Source organism: Aulonocara sp. 'chitande type north' Nkhata Bay, linkage group LG8 (assembly GCF_057382095.1).
Source record: "Aulonocara sp. 'chitande type north' Nkhata Bay isolate Kocher_YH1m ecotype deep benthic linkage group LG8, A_spYH_male_GT1.1, whole genome shotgun sequence".
NCBI classification, from domain to species: domain Eukaryota; kingdom Metazoa; phylum Chordata; class Actinopteri; order Cichliformes; family Cichlidae; genus Aulonocara; species Aulonocara sp. 'chitande type north' Nkhata Bay.
The window spans coordinates 8,300,591-8,318,281 of NC_141351.1; the positions used below are offsets into that span (position 1 = coordinate 8,300,591).

General features: G+C 43.7%; 1 protein-coding gene across 2 annotated transcripts in view; it reads right to left on the minus strand.

Annotated features, from left to right (window-relative positions):
• Nucleotides 1-17,691, minus strand: part of raraa (retinoic acid receptor, alpha a) — a 140,907-nt gene that overhangs the window by 8,343 nt on the left and 114,873 nt on the right. For both annotated transcript variants that reach the window (XM_086303188.1, XM_086303187.1), the window contains one exon: nucleotides 6,332-6,480. In XM_086303188.1, coding sequence (XP_086159314.1) covers nucleotides 6,332-6,480 — 149 coding nt within the window. The remainder of the gene's footprint in view (nucleotides 1-6,331; nucleotides 6,481-17,691) is intronic.

Genomic DNA, 17,691 nt, shown 5'->3' on the forward strand with positions numbered 1-17,691 from the left:
AAATGGGAGATTTCTGTGGACCACAAACTAGTTTTTGATTGCACAAGCACGAGCAAAAAAATATCCGATTTATACGACATGCACACCAAGAATGTGGTAAGATCATTTTTAACTCCCTAAAAATTTAAATACAAAAAAAAAAGAAAAGGTAAAAAGCAGTGCAAAGTTCAACCTGAGAGAACCCAGACCATCTCACATGCATTGAAAAGTAGTGCATCCCAACCTATATATTCCTTAATATGCCTATGCAATAAAAATCAATGTTCACCCGTGCAGCCTCACTGCTTAAACATCCCTATCATGTCAGAAAGATAAAGAGAGGTTAATGCAAATTAAGCCCAATTGAGTGAGTACTCAGCAAGCAGGTCTCTGGACAAATGTAATACAGGTCAGTGTCAGTATTGATGCGACGAGGTGGGTCATGTTTTGTGGGTGGGACCAGCTGGGGCGAGCGAGAGGGAGCTGGGGTGGAGTGGGGTAGAGGAGCTGCCAGGGAGCCCCATCCCACGCAGAGGGATTAGCTTTGCTAACTGACAGATGGCTGATGGATCTAAGCCCGCAATTTGTCCTTCCCGGATCACCGGCCTCTTTCTACATCTCCTGTCCTCCCGCCACAGAGTCATTCAGGCTCCTGATAGGGGAACTGTGCGCAGTTTGTCACATTTGTCATCTGTTTCAACAAGGCACTTTACAGGTGTGGGCGATACTTGTGATTACGTATGATGGCCTCCATCTCTGGCTAGAAAAGAAAGCCATTTGGTGCTCAGGTCACCTCGTCAAACCCTTTTTTCCCCTGACTTTGTAAGCGCCTCACATCTGTGCTGCAACATGTCAGGGTTTTTTTTTTTAATTTGAGAAAAAAAAAAAAAAAGAAAAAAAAAAGGGGGGGGGGGGGTGAAAAACACAATTTCCAATAAAATGTGCATTTTATTGCAATGCTTCCAGCAAATAAACAATGCATTTTCTGCTGCTTTCAGATATTTCCAACCCCCTCTCACCCCCAGCCGCCACCCTGGAAAAGAGCTGTTATCTCACAGTGCAACCTGAGCAAACAATCAAGTGAAAAAGAACAAGGATTGTAGCTTATTTATAGCTGCTGAAGCTGAGGGATAATTCTCCAGTCTTTGTTTGGGCGAGTATCATCTCCTCTTTGATCCAATAGTGCCCCGACCCTGACCCCAGGGTCATCAGAGGATTGACCACTGCCTGCAGATAATGCAGAGGCTCAGGTGCCCGCTTGCAGCACCTCCTGATTGGCTGTTGCTGCTGGCTCGTGGGGCAGTCGATTGTTCCTGCCACCACCACCACCACCACCACCCCCTCCAACTCCTCCTTTTAGGAGTCATTGCTTCCTGTGGCTCTTAAGCCTCTTTTTGTATCACCGCTTAATCCGCCCGGCGACAAGAGCCCTCAGCAGGCCTGTCAGCCACCCTGCAGAGTTCAGTGGAGATGAGGGCGGCAAGAGGAGGGAGAAGGGAGGGAGGCACGAAAAGGACGAGTGAATGGTTCCTAGTGCATTTGTGATTGCGAGTGTCATGTGCTCCTAAATTCCCTGCTGTCTACCTGGTTAAGAGCTTCGTGTGCTTGCGATCACGTTCCGCTCTGTGCACGTGTGTGAGGAAATGCTTTACTAAGTGGGATGTAAGGAGTGCCTAGAGTTGGTGAGTTCACAGGGAAGCACAGGAATCTTCTCTGACACGAATATCACACTGCGCCTGGATTAGGAACGCGTTCCCAACCTCCTACTGCGGTCATGGACGTGTGTATATGCAGGCCTGTGCTCTTGCTCCTATTACGAAACAACTATTGCAACAGCTCGCACACTAATAAAGGCTTTGTTTAACAAAAAGAAAAACACCAAATAGGGGACATTCATCACGGGGAGGTTGGGGTTTTTTTTGTTGTTGTTTTTTTGGGGGAAATAGCCACTTCCCTTGCACTGCAGTGCATACCAGGAAGAAAGAATGCCTGCTTTGCACTGGCATGCCTCAAAGACAAAAACATAAACATGAGGGGGTGGGCATGCATATTTAATGTTTAAGTGTTAATATCTGCAGGGGGGGAAAAAAAAAAGAGAAGTGCAATTCTAGTAAGTGTTTGCGAGCGGTAGAACTTAAACAAGAGAATGAGCTGTCTCCAAGCAGCAGAGCTCGATACCCCCCCCGCTCCTGCTTCCTCCGTTCACTGCAGCCCCCAGGAAACGCCTTTGTAGTTTGGCATGCTGCAGTAAAGCAGACGCTGCTAACCGTCAACTTACCCCAGTCTCAGATGAGACACCGTATACATTCTCACGCCTGTAGTGTTGAATTATTGAGTATGCTATGCCAAGTCATCTCCTCTGAAGTGAGAGATGCGGTGAAGGCATGGTGAACTTTTCAAATTATTACTGCAGCTACTGAGTGAGGAAGGCAGCGGTTTGTGAAGAGGGATGGGACCAGCAGGTGACAGCGGCTGTCGAACTAATGAGGTTTTAGGAGTTTTAGTGCGATTATGACAACATGTTACTAACCTGATGAATTGTTGTGCTGTTAGGGCAATGACATTATTTGAATGGAGCACAGAGGTTTATGTTTTTATTGCCTGCCTGTTTGGTAATGCAAAGAAGCGCCCAATTAACTGCTCCCTCCCCCACCTCTGCCTCAGTCTAACAGTGGCTCCCTCCCTGTATCTACTCAATATATCTGATTGACTGAGTAGAGCCGCTCATTATTCATGCATTCTCTATCTGGTTAATAATCTACCATTCACAGTAACACACCTATTCAGCTGAGAAGGCATGCATGCCAAATTTGCTCGTGGTTTTCTAGATAAAAATTTTATGACCTGAATGCGAAGAGATGAAAGAGCAGAATTTGTATATAGTGGAGGTGTTGCAGGGGGAGAGAGGCCGTCGAAAACTGACAGTGAAACCTATCTAGTACGTTACTGCTTTTCATCTGAAACAACTTATTTTGTGCAGAATATCTCATGACTGACTAAAATATCAGTTATATCTCCAGTGCATGAAAGCCTTCAAAGGCTGATTGCAATATTGGTTCTGACACAACTGCTCTACAGTCAGAAAGAGCAACACTCCAACCACTAAAGATGTCTTCATCATGTGCTTAATACACCGTTTAGAGTTTTTAACCAACCAAAGGAAGTGTATAATAACCGATTCAGTTCGTTAAGGAATAATAATATTATTTAAAAAAAAGACTATCCACACTTCAGAATGTTGTAGTGTGAATTTTACAGTTGTTTTTTAACACTGCCATCTGAATATGTGAAAGAAACTGCTTTATATTTTCCATTTTTATATCAAAAACCTCTCAGATTAATGCAGATAAAACTGCCTGAGGTGACACAAGGTGTGTTCAAAATCAGTAGAGACACACACACACACACACACACACACACACACTAGAATGAGGTGTGATTTAGCCTCATTATGTATCTTATAACCCTGCTTAATTATTGCCTGTGAGACAATGGGGATACATGTTAAGTGAAAACATTAAAAGCAGATTAAGACTTGGAATAGCCGCATTGTTGCAGTGCATCTTTTGAGATCAAAGTCAGAGCTCATTACATGCCAACAATCAGAGGGGGGAAAATGGATACGCCCACTCAGCTTTGAACCAAACCTGATATCCACTCTCTGTGCCACAGACAACTAAAATGCATTAAATGTCTAGAAATCCCAACTTGCTAATTTAAAAATAAAAACCAAATTGTATATTCCTGAATTGGTCATTCCTTCTTAATGATAGTTTCACAGGATAACCCTTAGCCACTGAGGTCGTTAGCATCATCAAATCCCAGCATGATGGTTCTGGGAAGAAAAAAAACAACACCCATCAACTGTGTTTTTTGGTTTTGGTTTGGAGCTTGCATGCTCTCGACATGCCCGGGTTTTCCCTGTACTCGTCCAAGGTGTACCCCTGCCACCTGTCTTATGACAGCTGGGATAGCTTCCAGCCCCTGTGGCCCTTAACTGAAGATGATGAATGTATAACTAACAATGTATAAATAACAATGTAGCTTGCCATCACCAGTGTGTGAATGTGTGTGTGAATGGGTGGATGACTGGATATGTAAAGCGCTTTGGGGTCCTTAGGGACTAGTAAAGCGCTATATAAATACAGGCCATTTACCATAACTAACTGTAGCAGGTAACAAGCTTACTAAATACAGCATACTTAAGTAGCTGTGCATCACCATTATCTGCACATCTGTGGGGGTGAAAACTAGGCATGCACCAAATATGAAATCCAGCAGTTCCTGACGTTTAATATAAAAATTAGACTGATCGCACATGCTTTCCTTCGTACCAAGAAAACAAAGAAATCTTTGCAATAAATGATGTTTTCAAAGCCTCTTTCAGCTCCTTGAAAATAAACTGGCACCTGACACTGGTAAAGGTGCAAAACTGACAGATGAAGGGAAACCTGACAACAACATGTGTGCAGTTCACTGCTGGTGTAATGCTAAGCATCATCCTGTTGTTCAAACTGTTTGCTATTATAATCTGACACCACTCACAAAATGTCATGCACATGCCGATTCTAAATGAAATTATTTCAAATATATTTTAGACATTCACGTATTTAAATGGATTCATACATGTTTTCACATATTCGGATATGGCAGCACACAGTTATGACACTTCTGACCCTCCTTTGCTTCCAAAACTTAAAACAGTAAAATAAATACATATTCAGATACTCGAGTTCATACATGATAATTACAAAAGCGGTGAATAGTAAAAATATCAAGAAGAGCAACTACAACATCACCATTCTCGTGCATTCAGACACTGAACATCTTCTGCTGTAAACATGAAACAAAGACTGACAGCTCTGCCAATATTATACTTACATATATTTCCATTACTACTTATCACACGTAAGGACATGCAAAAACTAAATTTCATCTTGACCAAAGTGGTGGCTGGAAACTGCTGTCTTTTGTTAAACCAGCAGTTAAAAATGCTACTTGTTAATCGTCAAACTACCAGGATTTTCCTTGGAAAGTGGATGGAGAAGCACAATAAGCAGCATTGTTGTTGGCCCAATTTATTTACTCTGCCAAGTATTAACCTGCTGGAAAGCCGGGTGTACTTTGTATCACACTCCCAACTTTCCTGTGCTCTCCTCCCTTTGTGCATTCTTTTCCTTACTTTATCCCTTCCCCCTGTGCTCTGGGGCGCTGACCATCTTTTACTTTTGGTGTCAGTGAGTTCAGCTGTGGCCCCTGTGCCCTAATCGGCTGCCCCTCCAGCCATCCCAGCTTCTCTCTCTCTCCTCTTTTTTCTTTTTGCTTCTTCATGCCTTCCAGAGCACAGTCTGCTCTCTCGCTCTCAACCAGCTTAGGCCTCTCAGTCTTTGAATGGTAGCGTCTGCATTTCTACATCCCGCCTGAGTGTGTGTCCTTTAATGTGGACTTTTCTTTTTTCAGTACCCGTTTCCTTTCATTAGGCTACTATCCGTGCATGTATGGAAACAAATACACACTGGCCGAGGAGCCATTGGTCACAACTAGTACACCACCCTGCCTGTGCCAAACATACAGCATGTTTTAAAGGCGAAGACTTTCGCTTTTTTTGATAGCTAGAAGACGACCAGAGCGTAAACAGAAAATATTAACAGCACGTTGGGTTTGTGAAATGCACACACCGTGCAGATATAAGGTATGCACCTGGCAGTAACATTACATTAGATTGCACAGATCCCTGCTCCTCATCTCTATCCTCCTCCGAGCTTACACAACTCTGGCTCCTTGCCTTGGGAGCCGTGAGATAAAGAAGTCTGTGTGCTCACACTAACAGGAGAGCGTGTACACGTGCACACAGCAGCTATCAACTGATAACAGAACAGATGGGCCTTATGAGGCCTCTTCTGCACCTGTGCAACATGGCTGTATTGATAATGGACAACCGATGCAGACACGTCAGCAAGAAGGCGATACGAGGAGCAGCAACACTCAAAAAGAAAGAAAAAAAAAAAAAACGATGACTAGATGACAAAATTTCACATTTTGTTCATGATAAGAGGCACATTTATCATATACGTGTAAAGGCCTGAGTTTCCATATTCTTGATTAGACAGCTCAGTGATAATGTCAGTGATAATTCTCAACATGCATTCAAAGACATCTAAAGTCAACAGAAGAAGAAGAAGAGAAAAAACAGGGGGTGTGAAATACTCAAAATGATGTGATTCATCATTTTTATCATATGAGCTATAAAAAGTTTTTTCTTTTTTCTTTCCAGTGGAAATCACATGAAAGCAATAAGATTGACAAATATCTTGCTTGCTTGGCAGATTCAGAGGAAGGCCGGGAGTCTCACCTTGCAACCCTCACAGGCGCTGACACCATAGTGGTACCCTGAGGACTTGTCCTGGCACACAAAGCAGGGCTTGTAGACGCGGGGTGGAGGGGGAGGCGAGGGCGGGCTTGGCACTATCTCCTCTGAGCTGGTACTCTGGGTCTCTATTGCTGTGGAGAGGAAAGAGCAACAAGAGAAAAAGGTTAGTGGACGCTGCCAGATGGAGCTCCGGCACACTAGCAATAATCAATGAGTGGGATAAACGCATAATCTCGTGTAGACACTCACACAGATCTTAAACAATCCAGTGCAAACAACATGAAGGGGGAACGCTCTCAGTTTCAAGTGTTTTCAGATCAGCCACAGGAAAGATGCCTTCAAAGAACAAACACTCTTGCACACACAGAGGGAGCACAAATGAATCCACCCCTCTACAACATTCTTATTTACAGCTGAATACGTGGTTTCTCTGCCTCTGTTTGGACATTACACAGGGGGTTACATCGCAAGCAGGGTTCAAAGGCAGGTTTTCTCCAGGCGGCCTCGAGTTGTGCCTTTTAAATTTCGTGCTCTTTTTAAGTGCTTCAAAATATAAAAAGGATTAAGGGTACACGCTGTACTAGTCAAGAGAAACAAGCTGATTCTCACCAACCAAGACAGGTCTTTGAAACTCCACTACCCCACACAAGCTTATTTAATATCACACAGGTAAACATGAGGTTAATTACTAAGTAAAGGTTGAAATGACAAACCAAAGAGCAGTAAGGTGTATCAAGTTATTCCAAAGTACATTTGGTGTCTTATTGTAGCATTTCTAAAAAAAAAAAAAAAAAGTCCCTTCATTCTTATTTTGAAAGTTCAGTCACTTCTGACCAGCTATCTCTGGTCGGCACGCTGACCAGGTTGCTTTAGTGACCGTTATCCACAACATTTAGCTGCTTCACTGGCGCCTCGTCCAGCAGTCGGAAGTACTCCAACTCCACAGACTTGGGACTGCAGGTGGCGAAGGTAATCCTCCTTCCACATTGGTTATCAGCTGCGAGCTTGATGTGCTACTCTAAACAGAACCAGCAGCAGGTGGATAATAGATTCATGAACCACTACACCGAGCTCATTGAGGCAGGAATACAGAAACGTGGACCGAGGGCCAGTTCGGCTATAAAAGGGAGACACACTGAAGAGGCAAGACGATCGCTCTGCACCCTTATTTATTTGTCACAAAGAATAAGCACCACTTTATAAATTGCATAACTGTGTGCGGCGGAGTCTCTGTTTGAGTGAATGACACACACATACAAACAGCATGTATCCTGTCATATCATTTGTGCATGTACATGGTAAACAAAGCGACCAAGGATTATACAGAAGTAACCTCCCTTCACTGGCCTCAATGTTTTGTGTATTACAAAACACAGCGCTTCCATTAGATATAACAACACACATTCACAGCAAAGACCTTCACCCTGTAACTTATAAATGAAGCCAGAAAATAAGCCACAAACACACGAGTGATGGAGCAGACTGGAGCTTTAGAATCCCATGCTATGGCACTCAAAGCAGGTTCAGGTTCATGACATGCAGGTGTGCACCCTTTTAACCCACATTGCTCCACCCAGCATCATCAGCTTAACAGAGAGAGAGAGTGTGCGTTGGCAAGAGGCTTAGGAGTTACCAGCACCTCAGTGCTTGTGTGTAAACAAGCCGTGTACAGTATATTATCAGAGGGGGTTGGCTCAGCAACACACTCCACGTGACTACACTTCAGACAAACCCTGCGCTTGCATGGTGCCTGCACTGCACAGTGGGCAAAATAACAAAAGAATGCCTGCCTGCCTGCCCGCCCCCCACATGCACACACAACTATCCTTTTATACTGTCTCTGTGCAGGTGTCTACTTGCCAGTCTCTACGCGAACAGAGCAGATGGTGCAAGAGAAGATTATATTCAGAACAATCACAATAAATCTGATACCCTTATATGTTCCTGTTTCCTGGAAAAGGGTAACAGACACAATCACACTACACCAAAATCTAGTCCCTCCAAAGCCTGCTTGTTATCTCTGCCATCAGGAGAGAGAGAGAAAGAAAAAAACAAACAAAAAAAAAAACATACTGCGTGTCCGAGCGGGTTTCAGGTGTCGGAACAGCTAAGCTTCAAAGTAATAAAGCTCACTTTGCATCAGCTAACGGTGACACTTAATAAGGCCTAGCATAGCGAGAGGCGTCGTTTATGAGGCCCAGATGTCGTATGCCACTTTCGCACCGACGGCGACCTTTAAAGCTCTTGGTGTAAATTGGTCAATGTGATTTAAGGGGGGAAATATGTGGCTCAGAGGGGGGAGATAGTGGTTTTCATTATTTTTAAAAGCAAAAAAAAAAGTTTTATGGAGTGAGCAGAGGGGGGATATGGGGAATGAAAATGATCTTTTTGGATAATGAAGGGTGGAGATAAAAGGAGGAACAACAAATCTAGTTTTAGGGAAGAAAACTGTGTTGTTTGAGTAATAAAGCAAAAGACAAAAATACAAAACAGATGAACTGCCTACAGACATCAGCTTTACTCCTCCCTGAAGCTTCAGAGTCATCAGCAGGTGGTATATCTGTCCAAGAGACTATTTGAAATCAAAAGAAATCTTCAATCTGACTCACGATTCCCCATTTAGTTGAACTCGTGTGATCACCCGTTTAGTTGTGCTTGGATACAAAGAACGGGACTAAAGTCAAAGCAAGAAGGTCCAGCTCCAACCTGCTTTCGATCATATTTTATTGGTAAAATTCGGACCTGAAGTGATCATTTTAATTGACAAACACAGAAGCCTGGGAAGGATAATCAATGCCAAAATCAGCTGTATCCATCTCACACCCGCTGCTGATGGATTCACTGCCTGCAGGCATCGTAGATGGAGAGAGGGGGTGGAGGCTGTCTCACTGCGCAGCAAAGTTTACAAGATTTGCCAGATTTTAAGATGCGCGTCAAATTAAGCTTTCATTTTATCTTGATCATAACAATTCATATAAGCCAGACATGGGCACTGTAGTGGTTTAAAACATACTCTCAGACTCAAAAGTATAAAAAAGCGTGATAAAGGACACGACTGGCTTCTTGCTCAATGCGTACACACATAAAGAGCAGAGTTATCAGCTCTAGATTGATCTTTCACTTCACTTGAGCTCATTACAGAAAGCATCAAACTGGAATCTTATCCAGAGCAGCAGGTGATTTAACTGGACCAGAACCTCACCAGCATCTATCATCACTGATATCAAAGAGGTAACGTGTATGCAGAGCCTAAAGGGTACTAAGAGACGCTACAATACCCTGCCATAGCCGGTTCATCCTGGCGCCATCTGGCAAGCAATTAAAAATAAAATAAATAAATAATAAAAATCGAAAAAGAAAAAAAAAAAGATGTACCACCAGACATCAGGGTAGCTTCTTTGCTCTGACTGTGAGGCCACTGAATTCACCCTCCTACGCTTCATCATGAATTAAGCTTCAGTTATCAAATATCTCGTCATTCATTTTTTTTGGTAATACAAAGGGAACGCATCTGTTTGGTTATACAAGTTAGTGTTGTGTAATGATCACTGAAATTAATCTTGAAAGCGGAATCAGTGTCCTCATCGCCGCATCTTTAAAGATTTATGCGTCAGATGAGAAAACTCAAGCTGCAGCTCAACCATGAAAAAAATAAAATATTTGCACTAAATCGGCAGGTGGTATGGAAAGAAAAAGCACCACCCTAGACTTAACTATATTACACAAACTTCTGTTTGCACTTCAATCCAGGCATTCAATCCAATTATAAACATAACAGAGAATAGAGGGCAGGAATAATACATCCAAGAGAACATGTGTGGACATATCCAGAAAAGAAATTACAAATACAGGAGGTAATTTTGTCCGAAGGACGTGAAGGATTCAGTCTGAATGAACATGACAAGGACGACAGATTGTGGGCAGGGAGACGGCCTGCCCTTTGTTTGCATATTGCCGTTTTATTGGTGTCATTATGAGCCATCTTTGCCCATGCCACTGGGCCATGTAGTCACCACACTCATGTCAAACAAATTAAACTTAAATAGAGCAGGCCTTACATAACACCGCATCTTTTCTCATTACGGATAGAAGGGAAAAGAAAAAAAACATTCACAGTTTTGCGCGCTCTTCTGCGCCTCTTGATGTGGACTGATTACAGCCCTGCATTATTAGGGTGACCACAGAACTATTCATCCACATTAAAGCTGCCATCATTAGAAACACATAGACAAACAGATGTGCCACCCACAAGCACACACACACACACACACACACAAAAATCACATCTATGCTTACATTTAAAGCAGGCTAAAGGGTCTCTAACGGCCATTTAAAAAAGACCCAACAGTCGAAAACAAACACACAGAATGTACACTCGCTTAATGAGAGCACCCATGGAAATCTGGGACACAGGGATAAGAGTCTGTGAGAGGGCTGGCGACTGTAATTAAATACAATGGCTGGCTTCTGGAGCCTTGTCAAGCTGAGGCATGGAGCAAAACAATGGCAGGCCTGTGGACAGCGAGGCAGAGGAGCTCAGAAGAGAGGACAGAGCTATTTAGTCCTTAAGCAGCTCTCACCCATGCATTATTCAACACCAGCCTGCATCCAAGCTCTGATCAACACCACCCATCTTACAAGCCTGCCTTTTGTATGATCTGCAAATATCATACGCACAAGCAGTGGAAAAACTGACTCACGCTCGCCTGGAGAGCTTCCCTCAATATCCTTGAAACACATTAACACTGGGGATGTGTGTGTCTTTTAAGGTTTCCAGATCCGAGCCCCTTCCAGAGCCAAGTCACCGCTGTTAACTTCAGCTAGAGTATCACTCCTTTAACCAAGGCAGAGCAACAAAGAGCAGACAATAACCTTAGGGGATGTCGGTAGGAGTTACTGATAAGAAATCTATTGTGCTTCGGTGGGGAACTGAAACACAAACCATATGGTTGCAACAGTTGTTAAGCAGACACAAGGGTGAATGAAAGTCTGCAGCAGCCTGGAATTTTGTCAGACGAGTCCCAGCAGCGGGAATAAGCGACACAGACTGCCAGGTGTAACCAGCGAAAACCAAACTTGACATGGCGATGACTTGGAACTGCAGAACTTCCCTTAAAGGAAGCTTTGTCTGACCGCTGACTCGTGACCGTGTCTGAGAGTTACGAACGGCGGCTACCAATGAAAAGTTTGAAGCATTCTTTGGTTAGAAATTGTAGCGAGGAGCCAAACACAAAAAGAACAGAGTTATCTAATAAAACCAATTCTGAATGACCAGTATGTCCAAGCACCTTGATTTAATTTAGTTACACATCTCCTTTGATTCCCAGACAACTCTTATACACATGTGCGTGCATGTGAATGTGCACGTACGTGCAAGCTACCCCCAGATGTCTTAATAGCTTAATGTAGTGCGGTGTTCTCGAACTCAGAGCCAAAGCATTTTTGATTTAATTAAGTTCAAGTGTGAGTGGTCTGTAATGCTGCTCTTCAAATTCACTTTGCATACATCATGAGCCACAAGTGCACTTAGAGCGAAGCCGAGGCCTCCCAGCCACATCCTCCATAAGCAATTACCGCAACACTAGACTTAAATGGACAAATATGCACGAGAATGAAATGAAATTTATTCTTATGATAAACTATCCTTAGATGTAATACTGACACAAGATAGCCTGGCTAACATCAGCACTTCAAAGGCATCAAGACCAAGAGGCATACATGCTCTCACACATACACAAACCCCACTGGCTATTATCAAGCCTCCAGACACCAGGCCGTCTCGGCCCAGTGCTGCCGAGCAGTTCTTGAGGTTCAGCTCTAGGTTAGTCCTCTGAGATTTGATTACCTTCATCCCCACTGGTTACTGGGGCCAGCTGTGAGGCATATTAATGAGATTTCACCATCATTAGGGAGAAGCTAAGTACATTAGCAGGCTGGCTGGTTGGCTGGCTGGCTGAACTGTAGTAAAGACTATTGCAGAAGAGGAAGGAGAAAAAAAAAGGGATGGAGAAAGAGACAGGGCTTCATCGGGGTCCTCCACTTAGCTGAACCCTATTCAGTCAGACTATTGCGCTCTCTGGGTTCCATTAGATTATCTGGACACACAGACATGCACATGTACAGACACATGCCGGCCATCTGTACGCTACGTACGACATATAGACTTCCATTTGTGTTTCTGTACAGTGTGTGCTGGAGAAGAGACATCAGACAGACCACCATGCCACAGGCTGCTGCATTAGGACTCGCTTTGAAGTCTGCTTAAAATAATGAGGTGGGATGGCCGATGGAACAGCCCTGTGGATAGAGAAAGCCTAGGGAGTTGTAAGCCAATGTATCATGACTGTCCACAAAAACGAAAAGCAGCAACCTAAGCGCTGTAACAGAGCAGCAAGCGAGCAGAGAAGGGCATCATTCATGCACGGTGTTTGACTTTTACCAAATATTCAGACTTTATTTCTGTTTTTCAATGTAAGGAATGCGTGTAAGCATAACAGACAAAAAAAAAAAAAAAAAAACTTACACATGTACAGGAATGATTTGTCAGCACTCTTCAATTACTGAAGGGGGAAATGGGACCGCTTCCTTGCTTACGGGGAAATCCTGCCATTCTCTAACAAAGCGTCATAACAGCTCTCTGCTGAAAATGGACTGGGGTTCCATTCGCCGCTTTCACACAGATTACTGAGGACACACACACACACACACACAGCTGTAAGGAGACGACCAGTAGGGTGTGTTTGTGTTCAAACACAGAGTGCGAACAGTTATTAGATGGGAGAAGGGGGAGGAAACTGGTGGCGAGGCCGACAGGCGTAAGCGAAAACACACGCTCACAAACAGGAGAGCCCGGGGAGGTTAACATCGGGCAGGAGTGGAGCGCAAAGCCTCCTCCGCTAAGTGAATTTTTCCAGTTCATCCTTGCCAAATGTGAGTCCCAGAGCTTTGAGCAGCAGTCATATTCAAATTTCTGCTTGTCAACACACAAAATAATCAACAATATATAACTGAAGTTTTCCTGGTGGAGGGCTAGCAATGGTAATCATGTCTCCACAGCTGTTTTCATACAAACTGCTGGTAACGATGGGAGAATGGGGCGAGGACACAAGCGGTCCATTCGCTTTAGCCCTCAGCAGGAGATAACCTGCTTTGGATGTGTTCACACTACAAGCATAGATAACAACAGGCTGCTGACTGTGAAATCACCTGACAATTACCTGTGCTGCCCTAAAGCAGAAAATCAGCATAATCAGACATCGCACGGACTCTGTACTGGGGGCAGTTGGTGTAAAGACCATTTAACCTGTGATCAGCCTGAGATATTGAGACATTTGCGCTCTCATGTGAAGTTCCTTCGAGCAATATCTTTTAAATCAAAATGGCTCATGATTACAGCTTAGTTTGAACAATGTGAGTGTGCCACCTAAACATGCAAAGACAAAGACTCATAGGTAAGACGAGCAGACTGCTCACAATCAGTGCTCATATGAAGCTGGGTTAGGGAGATTATTGGGGATTGCCTTACTTCCCTGGATGTGCTCCACCTAAGCTGCTGCATGTAAAACCTTCATTCTACCATCTCAACGTACAGAGAGGGGGCAGAGCGAGGTGACGAGAGGAGGACAAAGTGACAGAGGAACACGTGAAGTTACAGGACTCTGTCACTAGCGGGTCTCCAGGCTTTCTGAGCATAATAGCGACCACATATTTCCGGAGTTGTGCAACAACAACTGATTCCAAGCCCTGTTTGAAGGTCACATGATTCACATATATATTTCAAATAAAGCATCGGACATCACACTGCCCTTAATGCAAAGGAAGGGAAGCTCAAACTGACAAGTTTAGCCTGATTATATCATTTTCTGCAGCAGATGTAACATCACTTCCACTTAAGTGAGTGCACTGTGGTCTACATTTCAGGGAAATGACAGACTAGTATTTTGCAACCATTGCAGATATCCAGATTCTGCAGAGAGAGCAGAAATTGATGTGACAGCTTAAGTTTTTATTGTGCACCATGTTTTGAAGACTTCACTGACTCAAGACAAAATTGTTTTTGATGGATAACGCACCAAATTGGGGCCCAAACACCCCAAGCCGCCAAAATAGTCCCATCCCATCTAGACTGCAAGAAAAACACACACGTATGCGAGTGATAAATGAGGGCCCGAGCAGAGGCCGAAGGGCAAGGCGGTTCCCGAGTAGGGAGTCTTTCTTGCCTGTTACTACGATCTCTCCTCAACACCAGGAAATGGTGATGTTTGTCTTGGACCAGGAGTGGGGAAAACAGCAGGTTGGGTTTAGCATGGGTAATTTATCTTCACACCTGGACGAGCAGGAGTGTCTGCATGCATAAATGTAACAGTGAGATGCACTTTTATTTTCTGCTTTATTAAGGGAAATAACTAACAAAAATGTAGTTAATCAAAAAGTCTTGTATGAAAAGAGCAAAAGTTAAAGGATTTTAAATTGGCGGTTGTCCCCTTTAAGGTATCCTCGTGCAGCAAACACAGCTCTCAGTGCAGATGTTATGCTTGGATCTCTCATAGGAAGTCCTATTCTGACCACCTGCTGGTGCAACTTTCACTGGATATCCTCAATATGTCTGAATGCTGGGTTAAATTTCAATTCTGAGAAGGGGACAAGACATTTTTGGTTAAATTTAAGGTAGTCAAATGTTTCTCAGATACAACAAGATGATGAAAGAAATTCACATGACACCGCCAATAATAGGGTGAATTTACGATACAGAACTTTGGGAATTTTGAAGAAAACAATGTTCCTGGTTGCACTCCTGATCTGATAAGCGTTCTTTGGAGATACAGAAGGTTCTTTCACAAAGACCGCTGCTTGTTCTGTCATTAGATCTTAACCAGAGACCACTCATCACCAATTATGATCCTTTTCGTGACTGCATTAGCATTACAAAAAAATTTGTTTACTCCTTTACAAGTTTGGGGTCGATGAAATTGTAAATGTGCACCAGCAAATGCTCACATTTCCAGGAAGCGCTCCAGTTCTAACACTGGAAAACTATCTCTGCATTTTAAGACAACTGATGTGAAGCAGCAAATAAGTTTATATTTATAAATGCAGTCAAACTGTATCTGGCACTTATGTAAATGTGGATCTGCCTCTCCAAACATGTATACTGTGTCATATTCTGTATGTGTCTTGGAGCCTGTGCGTGTGAACACCAGCATCTTCTTGTCAAGGCGAGGCCTGGTTTTTATCAGCGCAGTGGCCCCCATTATGTTCCCAAAATCCTTCTCCAAGGGGCCCAAGAAAACTTCCCACTCTGTGCTGCCAGGACTCTGAAATAACAACACGCCAGGTTTTCCTATCACAAATGGAGAACGAACTGAGAACATGTGTGGACAAACTGGATCGTGGGGGGAGGGAAAGAGCAGAGAAATGAGTGATTCAGCATATGGCAAAGGTGAGCTCTACGGGTGCTAGACTTTTTAACGGAGACTTCGTGTTAACCTCAGTAGCTGCTATGTCCCGCTGCTGCTGCTGCCACATGCTGGCTTTTGGTACAGCTAATTCTAAAACACATTTCATAAATGCAATAAAACACTCCAACATTTAGGGACCCAACTGAAAGAAAAACAAAAAGACAAACACATCAGAAGGCATCCAAAGACTGCCATCTAGCTGGAGAGAACCACAAGATCCCTGACAACAACGCTCCCTTGCAACCACGAGTGATGCGGTGTAACTCTACCCAGCAGCTGTCCATGCCTGCTGACTGACACTGGGACTATGTGAATTGGCACTCGCCCCGGGCTGACTGGAGATATCTGGCATGAGCTGATGGTGTGGGACATGGTGGTGAGCACAAGGGGGCAAAAGGCAGCCCCTGTAAGCCAGAGGATACCAGGATGTGCTCTGGAAAAGCAGCACATTTTAGTAGCCTGTCGAACTATAGTGGAGACTCCGTGATAGTGAGTGCAAGAATATAAGCTCTTGATTAGAGAGCCATTAATCCACATGATGCCCACAATGGATCTGCCATTGAACATGGAGTTACTTTAAAAAGCTGATCACACACATTTAGCAGCTGTATAGAGCTGAGTATAATGACTGACCTACATTAAGGGAGAGAAGAGGGGAGGCAGGGAAGCGGGAGGAGAGAACATCTGAAGAAAAAAGACGAGATGAGCGACAGGACCAAGGGAGGATGGTGACACGTGAGACAAACATTTCAAAAGCAGGACCCAGATAAAAGCTCCGCATGCTGGCATGTTTGCTTTTAGACGTTTAGTTCAAAGTAAGAAAAAGCAGAAGGTGTAACCACAGTGTAACCTTCCTTTGTCAGCCATTATAAAAGGGAATTTACGCAGCGTTTCTGGAGTAACATACAGCTGGGTTACTTCAGTACAACTCAAGATCAAGGTCATCATCGGATCATAACAGGAACACATGCAAGTAAAACCCCGGCCCTTTGCAAACTGCTCTTTAATGTTACCACTCTGACTTTAAAAACGACTTCATGACACATTAAGCCTCTCTGTTACAGAGTGCCTGCATTGGTTAATTATAGAACTATGCATGAGCAGATGACTGTGTACATGTTTTTGGGCTTTTTCCCCCCTAAGACAACAAACTGTACTCATGCACACTGTGAGCCAGGAGGGTGCCAAAACAATACTAATCCTGGGCCACCCAATACAGACTCAGTGTGTGGTCTGACAAAAAAAAAAAAAAAAAAAAAAAAGCCTTGAAGGTTAGCATTTACTCATCTGGGTGATGCAGTTTTGCAGAGCCACTTAGAAAGAGTGCAACATAAGCTTCAATTCCCTCTATTCCCATAAAAGCCTCAAGGTCAGTGGCATTACAAGCAGAGTTGGAGGGTCAGGGGCCTGGAAATATTCCTGTGACCTTAAAGTAATCATGGAGAGAGACGGGTGCTGGGGAGGAAGGAACAATGGTTTAGAGAGAGGGTGAGTTTGTGAACACTGCACGTCTTTTTCGAAAATTACAGTTGAGTGATGCGAGACAGATGATTTCAGTTAGAGTGGAGATCATGAACACATTTCTGCCTTTAGCATTTAAAAACAACGACACACTAGAAAATGCTGGAAAGTGCATTTGATAAAGGAAATGAATTACGTTCACACACATTAACCGGGCCCTATTCATCTTTATTGGCAGGAGTGCCACACACATTGCCTCTCCTGGTGTTTGAAGGCCAAAAGGCCTTCATGAATACTTGTGCTCTAGTGTTTGCACTTCACTTGCTAACAGAGAGGTTATCTGCCCATTGACACTCACTAATCCAATGTGGCTGGCAGCATTCAAAGTCCTCCGTTCTTAAGCGCATATTCAACAGTGGAGGA